This window comes from Carassius carassius, chromosome 25, assembly GCF_963082965.1.
Source record: "Carassius carassius chromosome 25, fCarCar2.1, whole genome shotgun sequence".
Taxonomy (NCBI): Eukaryota; Metazoa; Chordata; class Actinopteri; order Cypriniformes; family Cyprinidae; genus Carassius; species Carassius carassius.
The window spans coordinates 17,310,421-17,332,928 of NC_081779.1; the positions used below are offsets into that span (position 1 = coordinate 17,310,421).

At 37.0% G+C, this 22,508-nt stretch overlaps 1 protein-coding gene across 1 annotated transcript in view; it reads left to right on the top strand.

Annotated features, from left to right (window-relative positions):
- The window catches only part of LOC132104306 (CUB and sushi domain-containing protein 2-like), a 318,325-nt gene that overhangs the window by 198,826 nt on the left and 96,991 nt on the right, over positions 1-22,508 (top strand). The window contains exons 16-25 of the mRNA XM_059509682.1: positions 328-466; positions 1,205-1,392; positions 3,745-3,933; positions 4,262-4,378; positions 5,668-5,883; positions 5,972-6,160; positions 7,394-7,563; positions 7,657-7,813; positions 7,928-8,119; positions 11,031-11,157. Of these exons, the coding sequence (XP_059365665.1) occupies positions 328-466; positions 1,205-1,392; positions 3,745-3,933; positions 4,262-4,378; positions 5,668-5,883; positions 5,972-6,160; positions 7,394-7,563; positions 7,657-7,813; positions 7,928-8,119; positions 11,031-11,157 (1,684 nt within the window). The remainder of the gene's footprint in view (positions 1-327; positions 467-1,204; positions 1,393-3,744; positions 3,934-4,261; positions 4,379-5,667; positions 5,884-5,971; positions 6,161-7,393; positions 7,564-7,656; positions 7,814-7,927; positions 8,120-11,030; positions 11,158-22,508) is intronic.

The window sequence follows — 22,508 nt, forward strand, 5'->3', positions numbered from 1 at the left end:
CAGTGCCTTTTATAGATGCCCTTCAGTACACAGTTAAAAGAGGAGATCATCTACCTCAGCATATTCACACATTCTGCTTTTAGATTTAGCATTTTAGGAAAAACACTCAGTTATTAGGTGAGAAAAGACAGATTTTTTGTACATTACATTTTTGATGAGAGGTTTATATGTTAAATTTTATAGCCGGGTTGAACTATTGGACTGTTTGAAGGATTTCTGTGATTTACTGTTTATTTCTAGCATGTGAAAACAACAGAAAAAATAGTGTTGGCCTTAAAATTCGGCAAAAAAATATTTTTCTGGTTGTCATCTTCTCCTGTTCTTTAGCTCCATGTGGGGGAAACCTCAAGGCTTCTAGCGGCATCATTCTGTCCCCAGGCTGGCCTGAACTTTATAAAGAGGCCCTCAATTGTGAGTGGATCATCGAAGCGCCTCCAGGATATCCTATTAAGATCATCTTTGACAAGTACGTACAAGGCTTCACTTGTTCTTTTCTGAACTGCCATGTTGTTCTTAATAAGCCTCCTGGTTTCATTTGCCCCTCCTATCTTTCATTCTACTGGTTATCATCATTTCATAAATAGGTCACTAGCGCACTGCAGATGTTCACTTTAGACTTGGAATAAGAGTATCCGGATATTCAATTCACAAGGATTCATTCTGAATCAGTAGAAATATAATTTACCTCTGCTCATATAGAATGGCTTTATCCACAGTCATATGTGAGTGTTGACCATTTATTTTGAAAAGACATGTGGATCAAATGCACTTCACTGCTTTTGTTTGTGTGTTTTATTATTTTTTTTTCAGAATTTTGACTGTATCATTGTATAGAGTAGCAGTAAAATTTGTCTTCAATGATATTACTGAAATATCAAAACTTTTAATCAGAAAGGGGTGTCTGTATAAATTTAAGTGTATGGCACGATGATGCCAGACAGATTGATGTAGTCTCATCCACTGATTGTCCAACTACATAACTGTTGTGTGAGAACAGAAAGCATCAGGGCTTTAGCAGGCTGCTGCTGCAGGAAACTCAAACAACACACGTTGTTTTCAGTGTGAATGATGTGGTATCTCTGTTCTAGCTGTAAATATGTGGTATCCTGCAGGAACACAAGCAAACAGGACTGTGATGAATCCATGTAGTCTCACTTTGTGGTGAAGCTGCCATGCTGATGCATAGCACTGTTCTGATCCACAGGTTCCGGACAGAGGTTAACTACGATGTTCTCGAGGTACGGGACGGACGCTATCCTTCTTCCCCTCTGATTGGCAGTTATCAGGGAACACAGGTCCCTCAGTTCCTCATCAGCACCTCCAGCTTCCTTTACCTGCTTTTCACCACCGACAAGAGTCACTCTGACATTGGCTTTCGTATCCGATATGAGAGTATGATGATCTACTATTGTATTTTTTATCTGAAAAGAGCCATTTTTTGTTACATACTTATTTTCATTATATATTTATGTTGTAATTTAAAGTCAGCTTTACCATCATTATAATTTATTATTACAATTACACAATGTTATTCAGTAGTGTTTGAATAACATATTTGGTTAGAGAATGCATATGGAAAAATATCACAAACACATGATAAGTGTAATTCATATTCAAAGTCTCATACAATGCTCAGAATTTAGTCAAAGCATGCTAGTTAGATAAAGCGTAATATTATCTTCTTTTCAATGCATTTCATGGTTGCAATTACAAGGATCTGATAGCACAGATACCTGTGAATACTAGCAGCTATGAAGGCATCCTTATAAATAATAGCCACATGCAGTGATTTTAATCAGGTCCTGTAATAATGATATAATAGGAGGGTGATTATGTTGTGAGATGATTTTAGTCATGCGCAAACACGACACAAGTAACATTGCACTGTACACACATTCATATATGCAAGACTGCCGAAGTAGCTCTGTCAGATCTATTTTGTGAACTGAAAGAATGGCTGTTATGCTGGTATGAACGTTTTCTTGTCGTTTCTCTAAAAATCTCAGTTCATCTTAAATTATTAAATGGATCAACGCCAGCAGAAAATGCTGTCAAAGAATTGGTATTACTTCTGTCTACAAGAATTAACTATTTTTGAATGATCTGAATAAGCAGAACATTCCATAAACTTAATTTTATTGGCATAATTAGAGATGCACCAAAATAGATTAGCTGATAATTGCTTTGTTATGGCTGATAACTAATAAATGGAACAAATTAAAATGCTGTAGTACGTTGTTTAATTAAAAAAAAAATTATTAATAAAAAAAATCAGTAATTTTAAGTGTGGATTTATAACAATATAACATACCACATGAAAATGTTTTTTGCGATTTTTTTTTATTTTTTATTGATGAATTATTGCATTATTGATTGATTAAGCAAGATGACAGCAAAGGTACTCTAAACGTAAAAACAGGAAATTACTATGCACAATTTATTTTATTTATTTTTAACAAGAAAAAAAAAAAGAAAAGAATGCAAAGAGCTCATTATCATGACTTTATAAATGGGAGATACAAAGTTTCCGATAGCACATGAAGATAGTCGAGAAGTGCTCTCCCTCAACACAGTGGAGTGCATTGTTTTGTTAACTTTTTGGTTTATTATTTTGAGTCGTATGGGACGCGGTAACACACAGCCCACTCAAAATATATTGCTGTACACATCTATTGCTTTTGCTGCTCAGAAATATTCACGCAGTCATGCACCACTTATCAGAAGATCTGTACTCTGGTGCAGTTAGCGCTCACACTCACTGATCTTTATATAACTGAACCGCACTCTTGCCAACCTCTTCCAACTGAGCCAGGGACTGCTAAATGTAGCGTCAAACGAACCAGGCTTTGGGGGTTAAGATTGCCTAGTGTGAGCACACCCTGATTATTCATCGCACTCTGCTGCAATGGGTCCCGCGATCGTGCATGTCTCTAATAGAAAGGTGCCTGTTATAAGGTTATGGTCGAGGCTCTGGATTCTGGCTCTGATCATAACTATTTTTTCTATAACAAACTCTAAAATATTTTCTATAAAAACGTGCTTTTCCTGGCAGTGACAAATAGCTTGTTTTATATTTAATTTAATTACATTAATGTTATCAGTTAAGATTTACAAGAAATATTTTTACTGCTACTATGTAAAAGGAATACTGCTGTAAAAAAAGCACTTTATTTGTTTAAAGTGTTTGCAAAGCTAATGTTATTGCACTTTTGTTCATATAGCAGTACTTTTAAATGAGTGCACAATACACTACTTTTGAATGCATTATTAGGTTTGTGCATAACAATGCGATTAATTGCGATTAATCGCAGATAATTATGCGATTGTGCAATCGTGAAAATTGTTGCCCAGCACTAATATATGTTAAAATATCAACATTTTAGAGGACTTTATCACTAATATTATCACACACACACACACACACACACACACACACACACACACACAAATAATTCATAGAAGTTAATATATTGCATTTTAGAGATCACATAATAATAATAATTATTATTATTATAATTTTTATTATTAGTAGTAGTATTATATATACATATTTTATAATTATATATACATAGTCCCAACCAAGTCAAACGGTAACACTTTAATTTGTACATTAGTAGTATTTCTTAAATTGCCCTGATTCCAAGTTTCTAATGCATTTAGAATAAACTTCTGCCCTGAAAAGCCACCTGAATGAATAATCGTAGGTTTATTTCCACTTTAATGTTTGTGTATTTTTTCTTTAAGCCTTGCAGCTCCAGTCGGACCATTGTGTTGATCCTGGAATCCCAGTCAACGGTCAGCGGCACGGCAATGAATTCTATGTGGGGGCGCTGGTGACGTTCAGTTGCGAAGCAGGATACACTCTCAGTGACCATGAGCCTCTTGAGTGTGAACCTAACTTCCAGTGGAGTCGCCCTCTGCCCAGCTGTGATGGTACGGTCCACTCTATACAGTACCTACTAAAATGCTCACCGCCTGGGAAAAGGACACATTAGAGATAGGTCATTTATTTAAATGACATAACCGCTCCCAGACTGGAAGGGCCTTTACGGTTTGGAACTACCCTTTCCACTCTCTTCTCCTGTACCACTAGGCTTTGAATATTAAGGCCATTTTTGATTTTTCCCTTTGGGTAATGATAGGAATTATTCACCTCCATATGTTGATGTCCTTCAGAAGGGCACTTCCTGTAAAGTTTCTTTCAGTAGGATTGTGCTCAGCATTTTGACAAATAGTCTTTATCTTTTTCTCTTTCCTCTAGCACTTTGTGGTGGGTTTATTCAGGGGAACAGCGGCACTATTTTGTCCCCTGGGTTTCCTGACTTCTACCCCCATAACCTCAACTGTACGTGGATGATTGAGACTTCACATGGTAAAGGTGAGGCCACTTTTTGAAGCTGGTTCATTCTTTTTCAGGTATAGACAGTCTTTTAAAATGAAACACAAGCAATGTCTTTTGTGAACACACATTGTAAACCGTATGATATGGAAAAGTATGGATTTAATAACTGCTTGACTCTCTTTTGGCAGCTGTAGTCTCTTCCAAATGGTTTCTCTTTACAAAATTGGTTCAGTTCAACTGTGGCATGAATCACTCTCTCATGAAATCATACCAAATCTACGCTAATTTTTTTTCTGTCATTAATAACAAGCGGTTCAGGGCCAGAGGCATTAAAATGATAGTTCACCCAAAACTGTGCTAAACCTGTAAGACCTTCGTTCATCTTCAGAACTCAAATGAATATATTTTTTTATGAAATCTGAGAGCTGAAATCTTTCTGTTCCTGCATAGACAGCACATTCAAGGCCCGGAAAGGTAGTAAGCACATTGTTAAAATAGTCCGTTTTTTACATCAGTAGTTCAACCGTAATTTCATTATTTTTGGGTGAACTAACCCTTTAAAGCAAAATCATGATGGACCACCATACTTTAATACTTCTTTTCCCTCTTGTTTGACCTATCCACTGAGGTATATTCACATGCTCTTGTGGATTTCACACACACGGCAATGTTTCTTCTTCCACTGATCTTGTTTAGCTTTTCTATGCTTAATCACCTTGACAAAAATGTTAGCATGTTCCAGATATTTTTGTAATTCTTTAGCTGACATTCTAGCATTCTTCTTGCTAGATGCCCACTCAGGAAGAGAAGCCGAGCTCATCTTGCCATCAACTGATAAACATCAAGGCTTTCAGAGATGCTTTTCGAACCTTTTCTAGCTTTATGCAAGTCAACAATCCTTAATCTTTGGCGTTCAGAGACCTCTTTTGTTTGGGATGCAGTTCACATGAGGCAGTGCATCTTTTGAATAGAAAACTCCAGAATTTAGCTTTTGTTTTTTTTATATAGTACAGGGCGGCTTTGACTAACATCTTCAAATCTCACCTCGCCGATTGAACACAGTTGAAGCCAACTTTTGGAGAAATCATTAGCCCAGGGATTCACATACTTTTTCCTCCTTGCACTGTGAGTGTTTACATTGTGTGTTCAGTACAGAGTCATTGTTTGTGTCTTTTGTCTGTTGTGATAAATTTTTAGCACCAGAAATCCAGGCGAACCTGAAGGTTTGACATGTCTAACTGCAGTATTTGTGACTGAAGCATCTGTGAACTCTTAAACAGTTTATCTATATTCAGTGTTTTTTCTCCTCCTCTCAATCTACGCAGGTGTCCAGTTTATCTTTCACACCTTTCACTTGGAGAGTCCACACGACCACCTTTTAGTCACAGAAAATGGTAGTTTCTCTCAACCCCTGTGGAGATTGACCGGGTCTACACTGCCGCCCCCTCTCAGCGCTGGACTTTTTGGCAACTACACTGCTCAGATCCGTTTCCTCTCAGACTTCTCTGTGTCCTATGAGGGCTTTAACATCACTTTCTCAGGTAGAGACCTTCGTACTGTAACGTAAAATACATGACATTTACAACAGAAGAAGCTACAAAATATCAACCCTTCTTCTGTTCCCTTCAGAATACGATCTGGAGCCTTGCGAAGATCCCGGTGTCCCCCCCTACAGCACTCGTAAGGGGCTGCAGTTCAGGGTGGGGGATGCTCTTATATTTTCCTGTTTTCCGGGGTACCGCCTCGAGGGGCCTGCGAGGGTGGTGTGTCTAGGGGGGCGTCGGCGGGTTTGGAGTTCCCCTCTGCCAAGGTGTGTTGGTAGGTGGTCACATGCTTTTCATTTTGCTTTGTTTACAAATTTTACCACATATTTCCCCTCATGTGCTCAGACATGCACACACATACAGTATGCTGAAACTTTATATCTCAATGTCAAAAGCCAAAGCAGCCCCCATTTCAGAGTTCTGCTTGATATCGGACAGGATAAAAAATGTTATGACTCACCATCTGGAAGAAAAAATAAAATAATAAGCATCAGCTTCAAATTCTATTTAATGCTTAATCAGCATTTATATAATGGTAGATATCAGCATATACTGTAAGTATCTTGGAGACCAGACTTTGTCAATTTAATTTGTGTTGGAGTGGCTTAGATGCTAAATTTAGAATGTAATTTGTTAACATTATGTTTTTGGCATTCCGGTTGAAGCAAGTAATTAGGTGTTATGTTTTTTTTCGGCAGCAATATCTGGCTTATCCTTGCTTCATATTTGTTTACCACTTTTGTGGAACTGGGTCAGCTCATTTGTAAATGTATGTTTTATTTATTTGTCAATGTGCTTGTATTTTAACTTATTTAAATAAATAGCATACAATTTACTTCACTTAAAGTCTGTTAGGTATGTCAGTTATTTTGTTTTTTTTCTTTTTCTTTTTATTGTTTAAACATCATCCAGAAAACACCCAATATTTTTCTTAATGATGTTATTTAAGAAATATTATGTTGTTTCTAGGGAAGCATGACAAATCAGTTATTGGCTGATATTATATATATATTTATTTATTTAACAGGATATTTAATTAACTATTTTTTTACACTTAGATTACCTTTGCACTCACTTAAAATTATTATTTAAATTCACCAGGTTAATAAAACTTAATATATGCAATGTATAAATTCACGTGTAGAATTTTAAAACAATTGATGCATTGGCTATAATCCGTAATATCATAATAATAATTAACTTATAGGTATCGTCCAGAATTGTAATAGTGTTGCATCTCTTGTCGGTTGTATTGAATTATTTGCGTCTGAACAGACCTATGATCAGGCAGTGTTTTCATTGTCAGAAAGTTTAGTTTTTATTCAGCTTATAATTTGTTTAGTTCAATATCCGAGCAAAATTTGGCAGACAAATGGACTTGCACTCATTCACAAACACACACCACCCCCTGACTGCCAGCATGAGTGTATAAAGCGTGATTGTGTTTATACTGAGATCATGGGTCATTTGTCAGAGGTCATTTGGCTTCTTACCTCCCTTGCTGCAGCTGAATGCGGATCGTCTGTCACCGGGAAACAAGGAGTTTTACTCTCTCCCAACTACCCTGGTTACTACGGTAACAACCATGAGTGCATCTACTCCATCCAAACCCAACCCGGTAAAGGGATCCAGCTCCGAGCGAGGGATTTTCGCCTAGAGGAGGATGACATGCTTAAGGTCTTTGTGACATAGTGTGTATTTGTGCTTGTGTGTAATGTTGGTTAGTAAATTATATGAGGACTGTACGTGACTGTTTTGTGTGTGTTTCAGGTGTATGATGGTAGCAGTAACAGTGCCAGACTGCTGGGCACCTTCACAGAAACAGAGATGATGGATGTCACTCTAAACAGTACTTCCAGCACCATGTGGCTGAAGTTCTTTAGCAACAGTGACAATACCAGCAAAGGTTTTGAGCTGCACTTCTCCAGTGAGTAGCACACTGACTCCTTGCAGCCATTGCACAGCAGTACATTCATTTGTGTGTAGATAGATAGATAGACAGATTTTGAAGGACACTCTTTTTTTCCTGTCTTTTTTCCAGGTTTTGAGTTGGTGAAGTGTGAGGACCCAGGTGTACCTCAGTTTGGATTTAAACGGGAGGACAAAGGTCACTTTGCAGGCAGCATGGTGTCATATAGCTGTGATCCTGGCTACACTTTAAAGGGCCCGGAGGTTTTGACATGTCTCAGAGGGGAGAGGAGAGCATGGGACAGCCCACTCCCACTGTGTGTCGGTAAGATGCTTCTGAATACTCATTTATACTGCCGTATTTAGAAGAGCCTATTACAGTAGGTTACTGTAATACAACATTTTTAACTTGGATATGATAACTTTCAAAATATTGATATTCAGTGCCATTTTCGATACCATGGGGAATAAATGACACAAAATGAATGAAATAATATTATATATATATATATATATATATATATATATGTATTATTAAAATATAAATATAGCAAGGCTAGAACATGAAGACTAGAACATAGAGGGGAATATTTGTACATTTAAAAAGTACACTTATTTACACACCCCCCCCCCTATTTTTTTATGAAAATAGAGTGGTGTGAGCATGATGGAATGCTGGAATACTGGAAGCCAGAGGACGCCCTCACATCCAAATATGCCTCACAGAAATAATATAACTTTTGACGTTCCAGGAAATCCTAATTACCGTATTTTATCACAAACTTTAACTCTGCCACATGGTCTTGTATGTTGCGGTCTGACAATGTGCTTCATGAATATAATCCCCCAAAGCATCTCATACCAGCCACTCTTATACTCAGCCTGGCTTCTCCACAATGTTAGTGTACCACAGACACACTTTTCAAAGTGTTTGAATTATGGTGTTTCTCCACCTGAGTCTATGGAGACCTTTAGGCGATATTGCCCGTATTGAGAGGAGAAATGGAACTGAAAAGGCATGAGCAAATATTTTTCATCTGCCACAACAGGAAACTAACTCGTACTGTAGAAAACAGAGGGTGGACAGTGAGAAATGAGAAGCTGGTGAGAATTAGAAAAAGGAGGGAGGGGAGGACAAAGAAAAAAAAGAATGAGAGAGCAAGAACTGTCGTTTTATGACTTACGAAGCAGGTCATCTCAGGAGTTGAAGAAGATGGGTTTGTGGTGATTTATGGCTCTGATGTTCACTATGGGAACATTCATATAAGATGAAAAAACTGCACAAAAAAGAGTAAGAAAGACAGATAATTTTTTTTTTTCTAAATCAAATAAATGAATAAATTGTAATATATAAATCTTAATATCTAAACATTTGAGATTAGCACAAGAAAAAAAAGAGAGTAAACTTAATTCAAGATATATTCTTTTGAAACACGTCTTAACAAATTAATATTGATTTAAGAATGTTTAAATGTTTGTCATAAAAAAAATAAATAAATAAAAATAAGGTAGTGATTAAGAAAATAATTAAATGCAATAAGATTCTCACACCACTTTATTTATGTGTTTATTTATTTTCACTTTTCTCGTACATACTTTCTTTTTCAGCATGTATGGCAATGGTGAGTGAAGCTGAATTTTGCATTTGAACACATTGACTTATGTGCTGTGACATGCATATCTCACATGACTACAAACACCAGCCACCGTGTAATTTGTGTCATTGCTTGTCCGAGACTAAAGGAGATGTGTGTAGGGAAAGTGTCTGGAAGAAATGTGTGAAATGCCCCTCTACTGGCTTGATTGAAGTAAAATTGTACTTACCTACTTTACTTCAGTGCTGTTTTTGGGAAGTAGTATTACATTACTGCTGATCAATACTTGTATTCTTATCATTTTGTACGGTGGGAAAAAAAAAAAGCATTTTTATTTTGTACGGTTTCTTTTTTTTTTTACGTTTCAAAGCTTCACAATGACCAATATGTCCTTTCATAAGAAAAAAAAAAGTCTTACTGAGCTAACAACTCAATCAAAAGTCTTATGTGTTTTAATCTAACAAATATTAACGAATGCCAATAACTAAAACATTTCAGGTTTTGGGATTTAATCTGTATTCTGCATACAAACTGATCCAGTTCCAGTCTATGTCTGAGGGGGTGAATATGTGTATGTACGAGTTTATGTTGTGTAAGGTCACACACATCTAACCTCTATGGTGATGATGATGATGGCAGGGGTTGGATATAACACTCTTATGACTTCCTGATCCGTGAAACTGGAACTGTCACACGCACTGGCCCTAACCTTCTGACAAACAAGTGATTTGTACACACCACCACCATTGCCCCAGTGTAAGATGGATAGTCAAGTCTGGGGCAGGACATATTACCAACACTATCAGTGATATTAGCCAAAGGAAATATGCCCTCCCCAGGGAAGGCTTAATCCCAGAGGTGATATACGGCCATGTTATTCTGCTCATCACTCATAAAGCTCAGCTCAGTGCAGAATGTATTCTTTTAAAGTGGAAAGTTATACGTGCCCCTGCCACCTGATGATGCATCACTGCACGGCACACCGTGTACCATCCTTGCTTCGGGGATTTAGATACGAATACAGAATCCCTTACGAAAGCGGACCTGTCACTTAAAGGCAATTTATATAAATAGTTTATATATTGATTTTAAGTTTTCAGAGAATATTTATACCCAATACCTGAAACCTGAAATGATTTATATATATATATTATATATATATATATATTAGGGGTGCTCCGATCGGGGCTGATCGTTAATGCGCATCTCGTCAGTAAATCCGGTTCTCTAATCAGCGGTAAATTCCATCAGGTGCATGATTTCAACTAGAGCAGCTGTTACTACACAGAGCCGTTGTTAACTGAGAAGATGCGCATATAAACGCTGAAAATGAACGTGGATTTGCGCAGCTTCTCAGTTAACAATGACTCTGTGTAGTATATATATATACACGCACACATGTTCACTATCTACTGTAAATGGAAACTTTCCATAGACTTCTGTTGTTTGTTATATAAAGCTAGTTAATATGTAATATTTGTTTAAATTGTACAGTTGAAGCACTTTCACTAGTGGTCACTGACTTTTGGACTCAGCTGTGTTTGTTTCATGTCTTTTTGTAGAAGATGTACTGTTTTGCGCAGCGGTGTTGTGAGCTGTCATTGAAGGATTGCACCTTTGTTTATCTCTTTCTTTACCCAGCCGAGTGTGGAGGAACGATTAAAGACGAGCCCATGGGCCGGATTCTGTCTCCTGGTTACCCAGCACCTTATGAGCACAACTTGCACTGTGTCTGGACCATTGAGGCGGCACTTGGAAGCACCATCGGGTGGGTATCTACTATTCCACTACCCTCCTCCTCACCATCTGTCTCTTCATCTCTCTTGCTTTTGATGTCTTCATTTACCTCTAAATGTAACTTCCATCCAATATCTTCGACCTTGCTTTCGATTCTAAGCTCTAGAAACCTCTTTAATAGGGTCATCTCTTGAAAGAAGTACCATTACGGTAATCTTTATATATTGTACTAAAGTGGGGGTGTGTGGGGGGCTTTATAACATGTTACATGTAAATATATAAATAAATAATAATAAATAAATAAAAAAACTATCTACTGTAAATGTAGATACAATTTTATTTTACAATTTAAAAAAACTGTTTTTATAAATGAGGACTTCTCCAAAACAAAGTTTTGTTAGATTTAGCTCACTTCAGTTTTCCCCAAAATATGATTAAAACAATAATATTAAAACATTTGAACAAATTTTAACATTTTAAATGGCATGTGAAGGCGTGGCCTGGTAGTTAGAGAGTTTGACTCCTAACCCTAAGTTGTGTGGGTTCGAGTCTCGGGCTGGCAATACCACGACTTAGGTGCCCTTGAGCAAGGCACAGAACCCCCAACTGCTCCCCGGGCGCTGCTGCATAAATGGCTGCCCACTGCTCCGGGTGTGTGTTCACAGTGTGTGTGTGCACTTTGGATGGGTTAAATGCAGAGCAAGAATTCTGAGTATGGGTCACCATACTTGGCTGTATGTCACTGCACACTTCACACTTCACTTGATGATAAAGTAACATCATTTGACCGTTCAGAAGAAGCAAGTTCTTGAGTTTAACATTCATATACTATATCAGAAGGCATATTTGAATGTTATTGATTAGGCCATTACCTCAGAAGTGTAGCTGCCATTTTGTTTTGAAATGTCCAAATTTAGATATTCCTGCATAATAACTTGTATTAAATTAGGTAAGATGATACAATGCCATTTTTTTTATGTTTTAACAAGACATTTCTTGTTTACTTTCTAAAATGGAAAACAATGAAAGCCTCTTTCTGCCACAGAATAAAAAAAAAAAAAAAAAAAAGTAATAATAAAAAATTGCATCTAGCAAATCAGATTTTATTCTCTTTTTTTCACAGTATTGCTAGCTATAAAGTCAGAATTGTGAGCTCACTTTTTCAGTTATAGAAAAAATATATTATTGTATAAAAGTTATTATACGAGTTGCACTATATAAGCTCACAATTTTCAGAACAGAAGTCAGAATTGCAAGTTATAAACACTCAGTTGCAAGGTATTGTTTTTTATTTTATTTATTCTTTTGCAGGTTTTTACTTATTTTTATTTATTTCTTTCGTGGTGGAAGCAAGCTTCCACAGAAAACACACCCTTTTGTTCAAATGACAAAGTATGTCCATCCTTCTTATGCTGTGTCCCACCACTCTTGCCATACTCCGTTAAATTGGTTTGGTGGTATATTTGTCAGCTCTCGCCTTACCCGCAAGCATAGATTGGCTGGCAGGCCGAGCTCTAGCTACATGCATGCCAGTATTGTTCATTGTGCTGTCACAGTCAGCATGTCTTAGAGAAGCTAGGAGGACATTAGCGCTTTGGCAGTCCTACTGTACATGCTAACCTCTTCCCTTCCCCAGAAAATCGCTCCCTTTCCCACTAATAAATGAACATGCCCCCTTGTTAATTGCGACTCATTTCGCCAGCATAATTTTGCATGAAATCTTGCAGCCGAGCTCTGCCTAATTTGTCCGGCCCTTTAATTGTGCTGTTTATCAGATGCTTTCCCCTCCCTTCATCTAGACATGTTAAGAGCTCCCAGACACTGCTTTCTTGCTGTATTAAAGTGGTTCAAAATTGACATTTGCTTTGGTGTTGCTGCGTTAAAGGCTCTGCAAAGTGCCTTGAAGATGTGAAGAGCTTAATAAAATTTCCCTTTTATGCTGTGTTCTTTGTGTCCATAAATAGTTGTAAATAAGCAGTGAGGTGAGTGTAATTATATCATAAGGGTTATTGAGCATTTAATGTCGGTACACTCATACAGACAAGCAAGCCACATATAATAATTGAGGTCACAGGTCTATTTTTTTTTTCTTTCTTTTTTTTTTCTTTTTTTATATATCCGTGTAATTTAATACAGTTTGATACTCAGATGTTGCCTGCTTAAAGCTTGTACTTAGTCAGTGTCATGTAACCATTGATGCAATCGGCCATGTGATTGCAGTGCACTTAAGCGCATTGTGAAGCGGAGTGCTTGGAACCCCTCTTAACCCCCAAAGCACTGTAACAAGTGGCCTCTCATGGGTTATTATATATGAAATGTACAGTCACATATATATTTAATGGGATTTAAAAGTTTGGGTCAGTCAAATTGATTATTTATTTATTTATCTATTTTTTTATTTAAGTTCCGTGTGCTCACCAAGGCTGCATTTATTTGATCATAATAGTAATATTACTAAATATTATTACAATTTAAAATAATGGTCTTCTATTGTACTATATTAATACAATTAAATAAAATTACATGTGTGCAAGTTATTAAAAATATTAGTAGTTGAAAATCATGTTACAATACTGTGGCCTGTAAGCAACAGAAAACTTCCTCACCCCTTCTGATAAAAGAGTATTATATAATTTGTTTTAAATGCCTGTTGGCTACAGTAAACAGCTGTTACAGTGTGTATTTGCATGTAATGTGCTGTTTATTCATGCGTGTGCTGAGTACATGTATCTTTACATGAGCACATATGAGTATTGCAGGTTATAAAAGTAGGTGTTTATGCTCTTCCTGTACTGCATACTGTATGTGTTTATTAGATCCCCTTCCACAGGCACAGAATAATTAATGGCTTGGGTCCCTTCCGGTCTCAGAACTAGTTCCCCACTATAAGGTATGCACATACATTGCTTTGATCTCATCTTGAGAAATCAATTATTCAAGATCATTTGCAATGCATTAGGATTGGGATGATGCCTTGCTCTAATAGTAGGACTCTGTTAAGGCAGCATTCAGAATATGCTGTTCAAAAAGATGGAAGGGAGCTAGAGTTGGTTAAAGCAGAGAGGACAGCTGTCCCTAGGGATCAAGTAGCCCCTGCTGTGACCATAATGACAGCCCTGTATGACAGCCATTTTATGAAGAAATGTACACGTCTCTTATGTTTAAAAAGGCTGCATATGAATGAATGAATGACTGAATGAACGAAACATAAAAAATAAAAATGATGTTGAGAAATATTATTACAACTTAATTATAATAATTTTAATTAATTAATAATTAATTAATATTTTTTTTATACTTGAAATAAATTCTATAAATCTACACATTTGTTTTTGAACCTATTTTTTTCAACATGATGTGTCAGACTAAAATCGCCATCAATAAGCACCGTTTGCAGCACACTTTGGAGTGTATGCTATATTTTTCAGCTTGATGGATCATTTTTAAATTAGATTGAACACAGTATAAGCACTATACATCTCTATATAATGGGTGATACATTTGTACTGTCACGGGGTATATTCTGTGATACTGCCCTTCCCCATCTGCCCTGTCCTTGTTGACTTGCTTATCCAGAGGGGCTGATGGAAAAGTTTAAGTGTGTGGACATAAAAGGATGTGCAAGGGTGGACTGAGATGTTTGTATGATGTGTCAGGATGCTGAGGGGGAGGGACACACTTTGGGGTTTCATGCGGCAGGAGGTGCATGTGATATGTCATCTTTCTTTCATCACAGACACTTAAGATGCCTTTGTTTAGCAAAGGTGATAATTACTTTCAGCAGGCACTTCACACACTCACACACACATGCACGCACATAGAGACAGATACACTGCCTAGCCCCAAATGTTCCATCCACGTGGGATTAGATATAGGTTAAGCCTGCTGTTCCAGAGCCGGTTTGGAACATTCGAGTTGCAGCTCAAAGGATCGTACTGTCACGCTCAAGGCTCATCTGCAGTCATGAAAGAAATCTGAGGAATTAACGGAAGCTGGGGTCCCTCTTCCCCTACTTCCCTGTTCTGTTGTTTCCAAAGCCTTCAAGTCATACATTAACCCTGTTCTCTTGTCACTTCTGTCCCATCTTGTCAAAGTTTACGCTTTTTTTAACTTGTCTTGTTTTATTTCTGTTTATTTCCACACTCTTCTTTATTTGTTCTCCTGCAGTCTGTTCTTACATTTGCACCAGAAGTGACATCAACTTGATTTTATTTTATTTTATTTTATTTTATTTTATTTTATTTTATTTTATTTTATTTTATTTTATTTTACCATTGTTGTTAGTTAGTTAGTTATAGTTAGTTAGTTAGTTAGTTAGTTAGTCTGAGTCTTTTTTTCTTCCAATAAATAAGACTTTTCACTGAGAAACACAGGTTTAGTCATCTTCTGAATTGTGTGCAGCTAATGGTATCTGTAGGTTTTGCCATTATTTATTCATGCTGTGATGCACGCTTGGAATAATAGTCCTGCCTTAAGCACTACAGACATCACTATGTGATTTTTTAGTAGCCTGATCAGCAAGATCGACCAGCTTGACCAGCCAAGATGCTAATGATCATCATTGTTATATTGTTCCACCAGCTAGATCAGCATAAAACAGCCTGGGCAAGCATGAAAGTTCTGTTTTCGAGTGTAGGAACTGCACACATTTGATCACTTGCTTTTTTTTTATCAGCTAGTTTGCACAGGCACTGCGGAGCGAAAGCCTTCCTGAAGAGACTAGAGTTGTTCAATCAATTAACAAGTCAAATTTTTAATGGACTGTATAATTGTGCCGTCTCACATGCAGTGTCTCCTTGGTCATTACTCTCAATATATGAACTGTCAAAGTATGAAACTCACAATTTGTCTAAAAGGTTAATGTACCCCAAAATCCAATACACTACTAAATGGAGGAAATGTGCTCATGTGCATCTACACCCGCATGGTTCTCCTGCCGGCATTCTCCTGGGAACACTTAGCAATGGGGATGGCAGACAGCAGTGAAGGGAGGAGACCATGGATTGTGGGTAAAAAGGTAAAAAGTGCTGTGGACTTGTTTTTGAGGTGGCCAGGACCTCACATCTGCTGAATCACTGCTCATCTGACTGAGCACTGCTTCTTACATTTATCTAAGCTGACTAGACAGCATATAAACTAATCATTAATGCATCAGCCAGTTCCACCCACCATATTCTACTCTAAATAGTGTAACCTGGCTTTCAACATATCTAGTCCTTTCAACAATGCAGTTTTCGCCCTTTATTTTATTTATATACATATATATATATATATATATATATATATATATATATATATGTGTGTGTGTGTGTGTGTGTGTGTGTATATATATATATATATATATATATATATATATATATATATATATATATATATATATATATATATGAATGTATCTTTTTATTTATTTATTTATTACTTCACAATCAAACCTCATCCTCCCCTTCAATCAAAAAGCTTTCATCCAAATGGCAGTCTTAACCATTTGGTATAATGGAGATGTCATGTACAGATATGGCCATAAAGGTGCCCTTGTGCTGCTACAGTACATGTTCTGTACTGTGCTGTCATGAGAGATGAAAACCATCATTACAGTGATTGCAGGGCAGCACTGTATTAATATTCTGATTTCATTCTGTTTTCTTCTTCAGAATCTCCTTTTGACTTACAATAATCTAAGTGCAAGTGATGGCATCATTGTAATAGAGTGCAACAGTTGGGTTCCAGAAAGTAAAAATCCCATTTATTTACTCTTTATCAGAATTCATTTTTTAATGATAATATATAAACTTTCTAAGACAGACTTGATGCGAGTTAATCCATGGCATCTGCTATTATTGAAGCTATCAATGAACTTTATATATATATCTTTTTTTGTTTGATTGTTTATTATTCATTTATTCTTTCTTTCTTTTTTTTTGTTGTCATTATTATTATTATTATTATTCTAATCATGTTTAACAATGAAATTCCTGGTGGGGGAACAAAAAAAAAACTGTATTACCCATTATTCTGTAGTTTTATCTTTTATGGCATTTTATTGTCATTTGTAGTGCTTCAGTGGGATTGTAGTTATTTTCCTCATTAAGTATACAGAATGGCCTTTAATACTGAATTGTGACTTGCTTCTGTTTATCTTGCTTCACACATACAGTAACCATCGTTACACTCCAAAAACTGTTGTTGAAATTCTTGTTAACAACCTACAGGAAACTATAACCTTTCCAAGCACCATGAGCATCATGACAGTGCAAAAGCATCTCTGTTGAATCCTTGCTGTCTAGAAATACCATTTTCCTCAGGAAATGCAAATCTGTAGTCCATATTTGACAGGACATCTTTTTACTCTAGAGGTACTAATTCTCTAAACCATATGTCCACACATTATTTACAAAAATGCTGCATTATTCACTTGATTTCTTATCTAAACACACCAGATCCTTCACTTGTTGCTTAATATTCAGAAAGTGACTGGAATGATTTTTCAAGAAACTGCCATGTTTTTTCACCCAGTTCTCAAGGAATCTTAACATGAATATTTTCACAAACACCTTCAAGGGCATTATATCTTGCATGTTTTCAAATGTGCTTTTCATTATTTTCATTTATTTCCTTTTATCTTTCCCTATCGTCCATGTGGATTTAGATTTTCAATGGCTTGTCTGGTTAAATAATTAAACAAATAAATGCATCCATAGACATGCATTGACAAAGTGCACGTCTCTCATCGTCTGCCAAGTCATTGCGCCAGGAACATGGGCGAGACTCCCGGGGTAGCAGTGCTGTTTGGTATTCATATGACACAGCTCTCCTCTCCATTTGCCTCTCTTTCTCTCCTTCCTCTTACTGGCACTTCCTTTGATATCTGATTGAACCACTTTGTTTCTTAAATATGCATGCAACTCTTTCCTTACTTCTTGTGGGCAAATGGTGCCTCTAGTTTATTTTGAAAGGACGAGTTTTGGCTCAGTCTTCTGCTTGTTTTTGAGTAAGAAGATGCTTTTGTAAAAGAATAGAGTGAATGACCTGTGTTGAGATGAAAGGTATTTTTCCATTTCTTTAGATGCAATTGACCTCTACATATTGCGTGGTTTGAGGGGAACAAATCAAACCACTTGGGGTTTAGTCTTTCATCTCCCTCCACCTTCCCCATTGTACTGAACATGCAAATCTGACAGACTGTAACCACCCACTATCCTGCCAACGCTCCCCACAACCCTATCACCACCACCCCATGAGGGAGGATTACATGAAAGAGTAGAGAGAGAAACAGGAAGGGATAGACGAAAGAGTAGAAAACACATTTCAGTAAATAAAAAATTAACATGAGAATTAGTTAACGGTGGCGGTGTATGGATTAGCTGTACTAGTATGATGTTTGTTCAGACAAGACCTTCGTTCTCCATTCTATATTAGTGCCTCAAGGCCTTGAAATAGGTTAGTTAGCTAAGCATCACAACCAGTGTGGAGTTAAATGAAACCCCTTTTCACTTTCTCTTATGTTAAAGGGGACATCGTATGCCCATTTTCCACAAGTTGGTATGATTCTGTAGTGTCTTCATGAGGTGTCTGCAACATTAAAAATCCTCAATGGTCTTGCTGCAGAGAAACACCTCCATAACAGGACATTACCACCTCCATGCTTTACTGTAAGAATGCTGTTATTTGGATGGTGAATTGATGTTGACCAGGCACAACGTTTGGTGTTGAGGCCAAATAATAACATTTTAGTCTCATCTTCCTCAGAAACTTCAAGGTGTGTTTTAGCAAAGCTCATGATTGCATGTGGCTTTTTTCTTGCAACCCTCCCATACAAGCCACATTTGTGGAGAATTTGTGATATTGTTATCACATGCACACAATGGCCAATCTTTGACCATACTTAGACCTGTATCAGTATCTATGTTGTTTCAGCCTAGTTTAAACACAGTAATCCACACAGAATTTATTTTATTTTGATAAAGGTAGAATATGTGAAGAGTAAGAAATTGCACCATTAAAAATGAACCATCAAAAATTTACACCAGTCGGTCCTTTTTAGGGCAGAATAAAGACTGAGACAGTATTGTTTGAGTATTATTTATATACTGTTAGTACTATTAATATTTTGAATTAGCTTTTATGTTTACAATTTTTAATTTAAATATTTAGTTTAGTTAGTTTTGTTATTTTGGTAGTACTTGTGACATTTTAATTGACTTCATGTTGCGATTTTTCCAATCTTCTGTTGTCCAAATTTGTTGAGCCCGTGTGAACTGTAGCCTCAGTTTCCTCTTCTTAGCTGACAGGAGAGGCACCCAGTTTAGCTATCTGCTTCAAGGTTCGATGTGCATTTAGAGATGCTCTTCTGTATATGTCTATCAACTCAAACCAGTTTGCCCATATTCCTCTGACCTCTGGCAATAAACAAGACATTTTCACTCACAAAAATTTTTTTGGAAAAAATTGTATTGGACTATACTCTGTACACCCTAGAGATGGCTGTGCATGAAAATCCCAGTAAATCAGCAGTTTCTGAAATACTCAGACCAGCATTGTCTGACACCAAGAACCATGCCATGTTCAAAGTCACTTAAATCACCTTTCTTCCTCTTTCTGATGCTCTGTTTGGATTTCAGCAGATTGTCTTGAACGTGTCTAGTCTAGTTGATTCAATGTGACTGGATAATTATATATTTGTGTCAACAAGCAGTTGAACTGGTGCATCTAATAAAGTGTATGTAAAAGGGATTCTGGAAGAAGTGAACATTCAGATGGGTTTATGGTGGTAAGTTGTGGTTTGTTGCTACATAAGCTCATTGGCGGAAACTCATGGTGAAGCTTGGAGGTGACAGCAATAAACCAGCATCCAAAACACAACATAATCTGGTAACCAGCAGCTACACATAACACCTGCTTAAGATTCTTGCAGGCAAAAAGGAAGCTGGCTGACATTAAGGGAATAGATGCATCATTGTGCGACTGCTTCCCCTTGAGAAACCAGACGCCACTTGCATAGATTAGCACTTTATCATTAGTATGACACAGATCCGTCCTGTCAGCAGTGATGCGATGGATGATGGAGTCTGAGGGGGTTTCTGAAGTGCTAATTTCTTCACAGAAAGAGACAATATATGTGTGGTAAAACTTTGCATTGCCAAATGGGTTGAGGGGGATGGAATAATTTGGTTCTTTATCAGATTTGTAATAGCACTCTGGCTGTAGGCTGATTAATCTCATTTAGAATTTCTGGATTGAATAATGTTTCTCATCCTTTGTTATGTCTGCCTCTCTCGCTGCCTCTTTTTCTCTCTCTCTCTCTCTCTCCCTTAAGCCCTACATAACAGGTTGCTACATTCCTGTATTGTTGGTTGCTAGTTTTGATTTCATTGTATATTGACAGTTAATAGGCAATACAGTCAGAATCTTCTATTGGGTAAGTAAATGTAACAAATCACAGAAACATTTATCATCTTTTATTGGAAAATTGGTTTTGTAATTTTAATTGTTTTGAGCTCCACTGTCTTCACTCTAAGTGGTGTTCGCTTCACACATTACTCCTGATTTGCCTAAAATGTTACTTTACTCAAATTTATCACACTGAAGGACACTGCCACATTGTGTCAACGCTGAATCTTACCACTCTAGTAAAGGGGCAGTGGGTAGCCATGTGCTGCAGCTCCTGGGGAGCAGTTGGGGGTTCGGTGCCTTGCTCATGGGTCTCACCTCAGTCGTGGTATTGAGGGTGGAAGAGAGCGCTGGTTATTCACTTCCCCCACTCACAACCTTTGACTTCTGACTCTCTAACCACAATTCCACAGACAGCTAGATAAAATAAAAATGGTGTCTGTCTCCATTTGCAAATATTTTAAGGGTGGGGAGAGGGGGATTCTTTCCTATACCCACTTTAACTGGAGTCATGTGGTGCATGTTTGTTTTCTAGAAATATGTATCTAACTTGACTTTTGAGACATCAGTCTTTTGCATACTTCCCCTGAAGTCATCCATGTGTAAAAGGCTGGTGAACCGTGATTGATGGGGTCAACTTTTACACATGATCTCTTTTCATTGCTCACTTAGCATAGAATGGTGGTAATTCATGGAATTGCTGTATACTTCAGCTAATGTCTTACTTGTGTGTGTTTTTTTTTTAAATACTCCATTTTTGATTATGTGTTAATGAAGCATAGTCTGTGTTAATGAGCTTTTGTGTTTTTGCATGTGTGACAAAGTTCTCTGCCGCCTCCTTGGTTAAGGGCTTTTACTTCGGTTTCTTAAAATCAGGCTCCTGACATCATTTACATAATTTCCTTTCAAATTTCCTTGATAATTTAACTCTTACAAAATGTTCCAGTCATGCAAAAAATGGTTTATAGGAACTTATTTATTTCAGTCAGGTAGACTCAGTTTGAGACAGAATATTGTAGAGGTCCTGAACTTTATATTTGGTGGCAGGCTTCAGATTCTGAGCTATCCACAGGCAAATCTCATTGAGGTTTGAACCCCCAAAGCCTAAGCAATTGCCAGATATTTTAATATGCACAGTTATATATACCAATTAAAGTAACACTGTACTGTGGATAATACAGAACAATCTGAGCAACATGAGCTGGATAGATGATATATCTCCATGAGCGAGCGAGTTAAGTGATCATGTATCTGCATAGGAGGAGTTGGGGATAGAGGAGGGTAATCTGTGTCTGTGCAGATGACCTTATATATCTTATTAATTGTGGGAGGAGTTACGATCAGCTGTTGCTGCAGTCACATCGTGGTCTGCCTGAACTATGTTTGAGCTCCATTCGTTGCTCAAGCTACATTTTATTTTTTGCTTAAAATGTCTGTTTTGTTCTACAGATTTTGTTTTACCTGGATCCCTTTTTTCTTTATCTTCTTATTTTTTTATTTGAATTTATTATTGAATTTGTTTTACTATTTTCTTGCCCGTTTTCTTTAAAACATTTTGTGAATAGTACAGATGCTACTCTTGTTGTCACACACACACACACACACACACACACACAAACACACACACACACAAACACACACACACATCCACACACATGTTTGTTTTTGTGAAAAGTGGGGACATCCCATAGACGTAATGGTTTTTATACTGCACAAACTGTATAGTCTATCGCCCTACACCAACCCTACACTTAAACCTCATTCTGTATGGTTTATAAGTGTTTTGAAAAAAGGGGACATGGGTTATGTCCTCATAAGTCACCCTGTCCTTGTAATACCTGTGTCATACCCATGTCATTATACAGAGATGTGTCCTGATATGTCACAAAAACATGCCACAAATATGTCACAAAGCGACTTACAAATGAGAACAATAGAAGCAGTCAGGTCAACAAGAGAACAACTACAGTATACAAGTGCCATGACAAGTCTCAA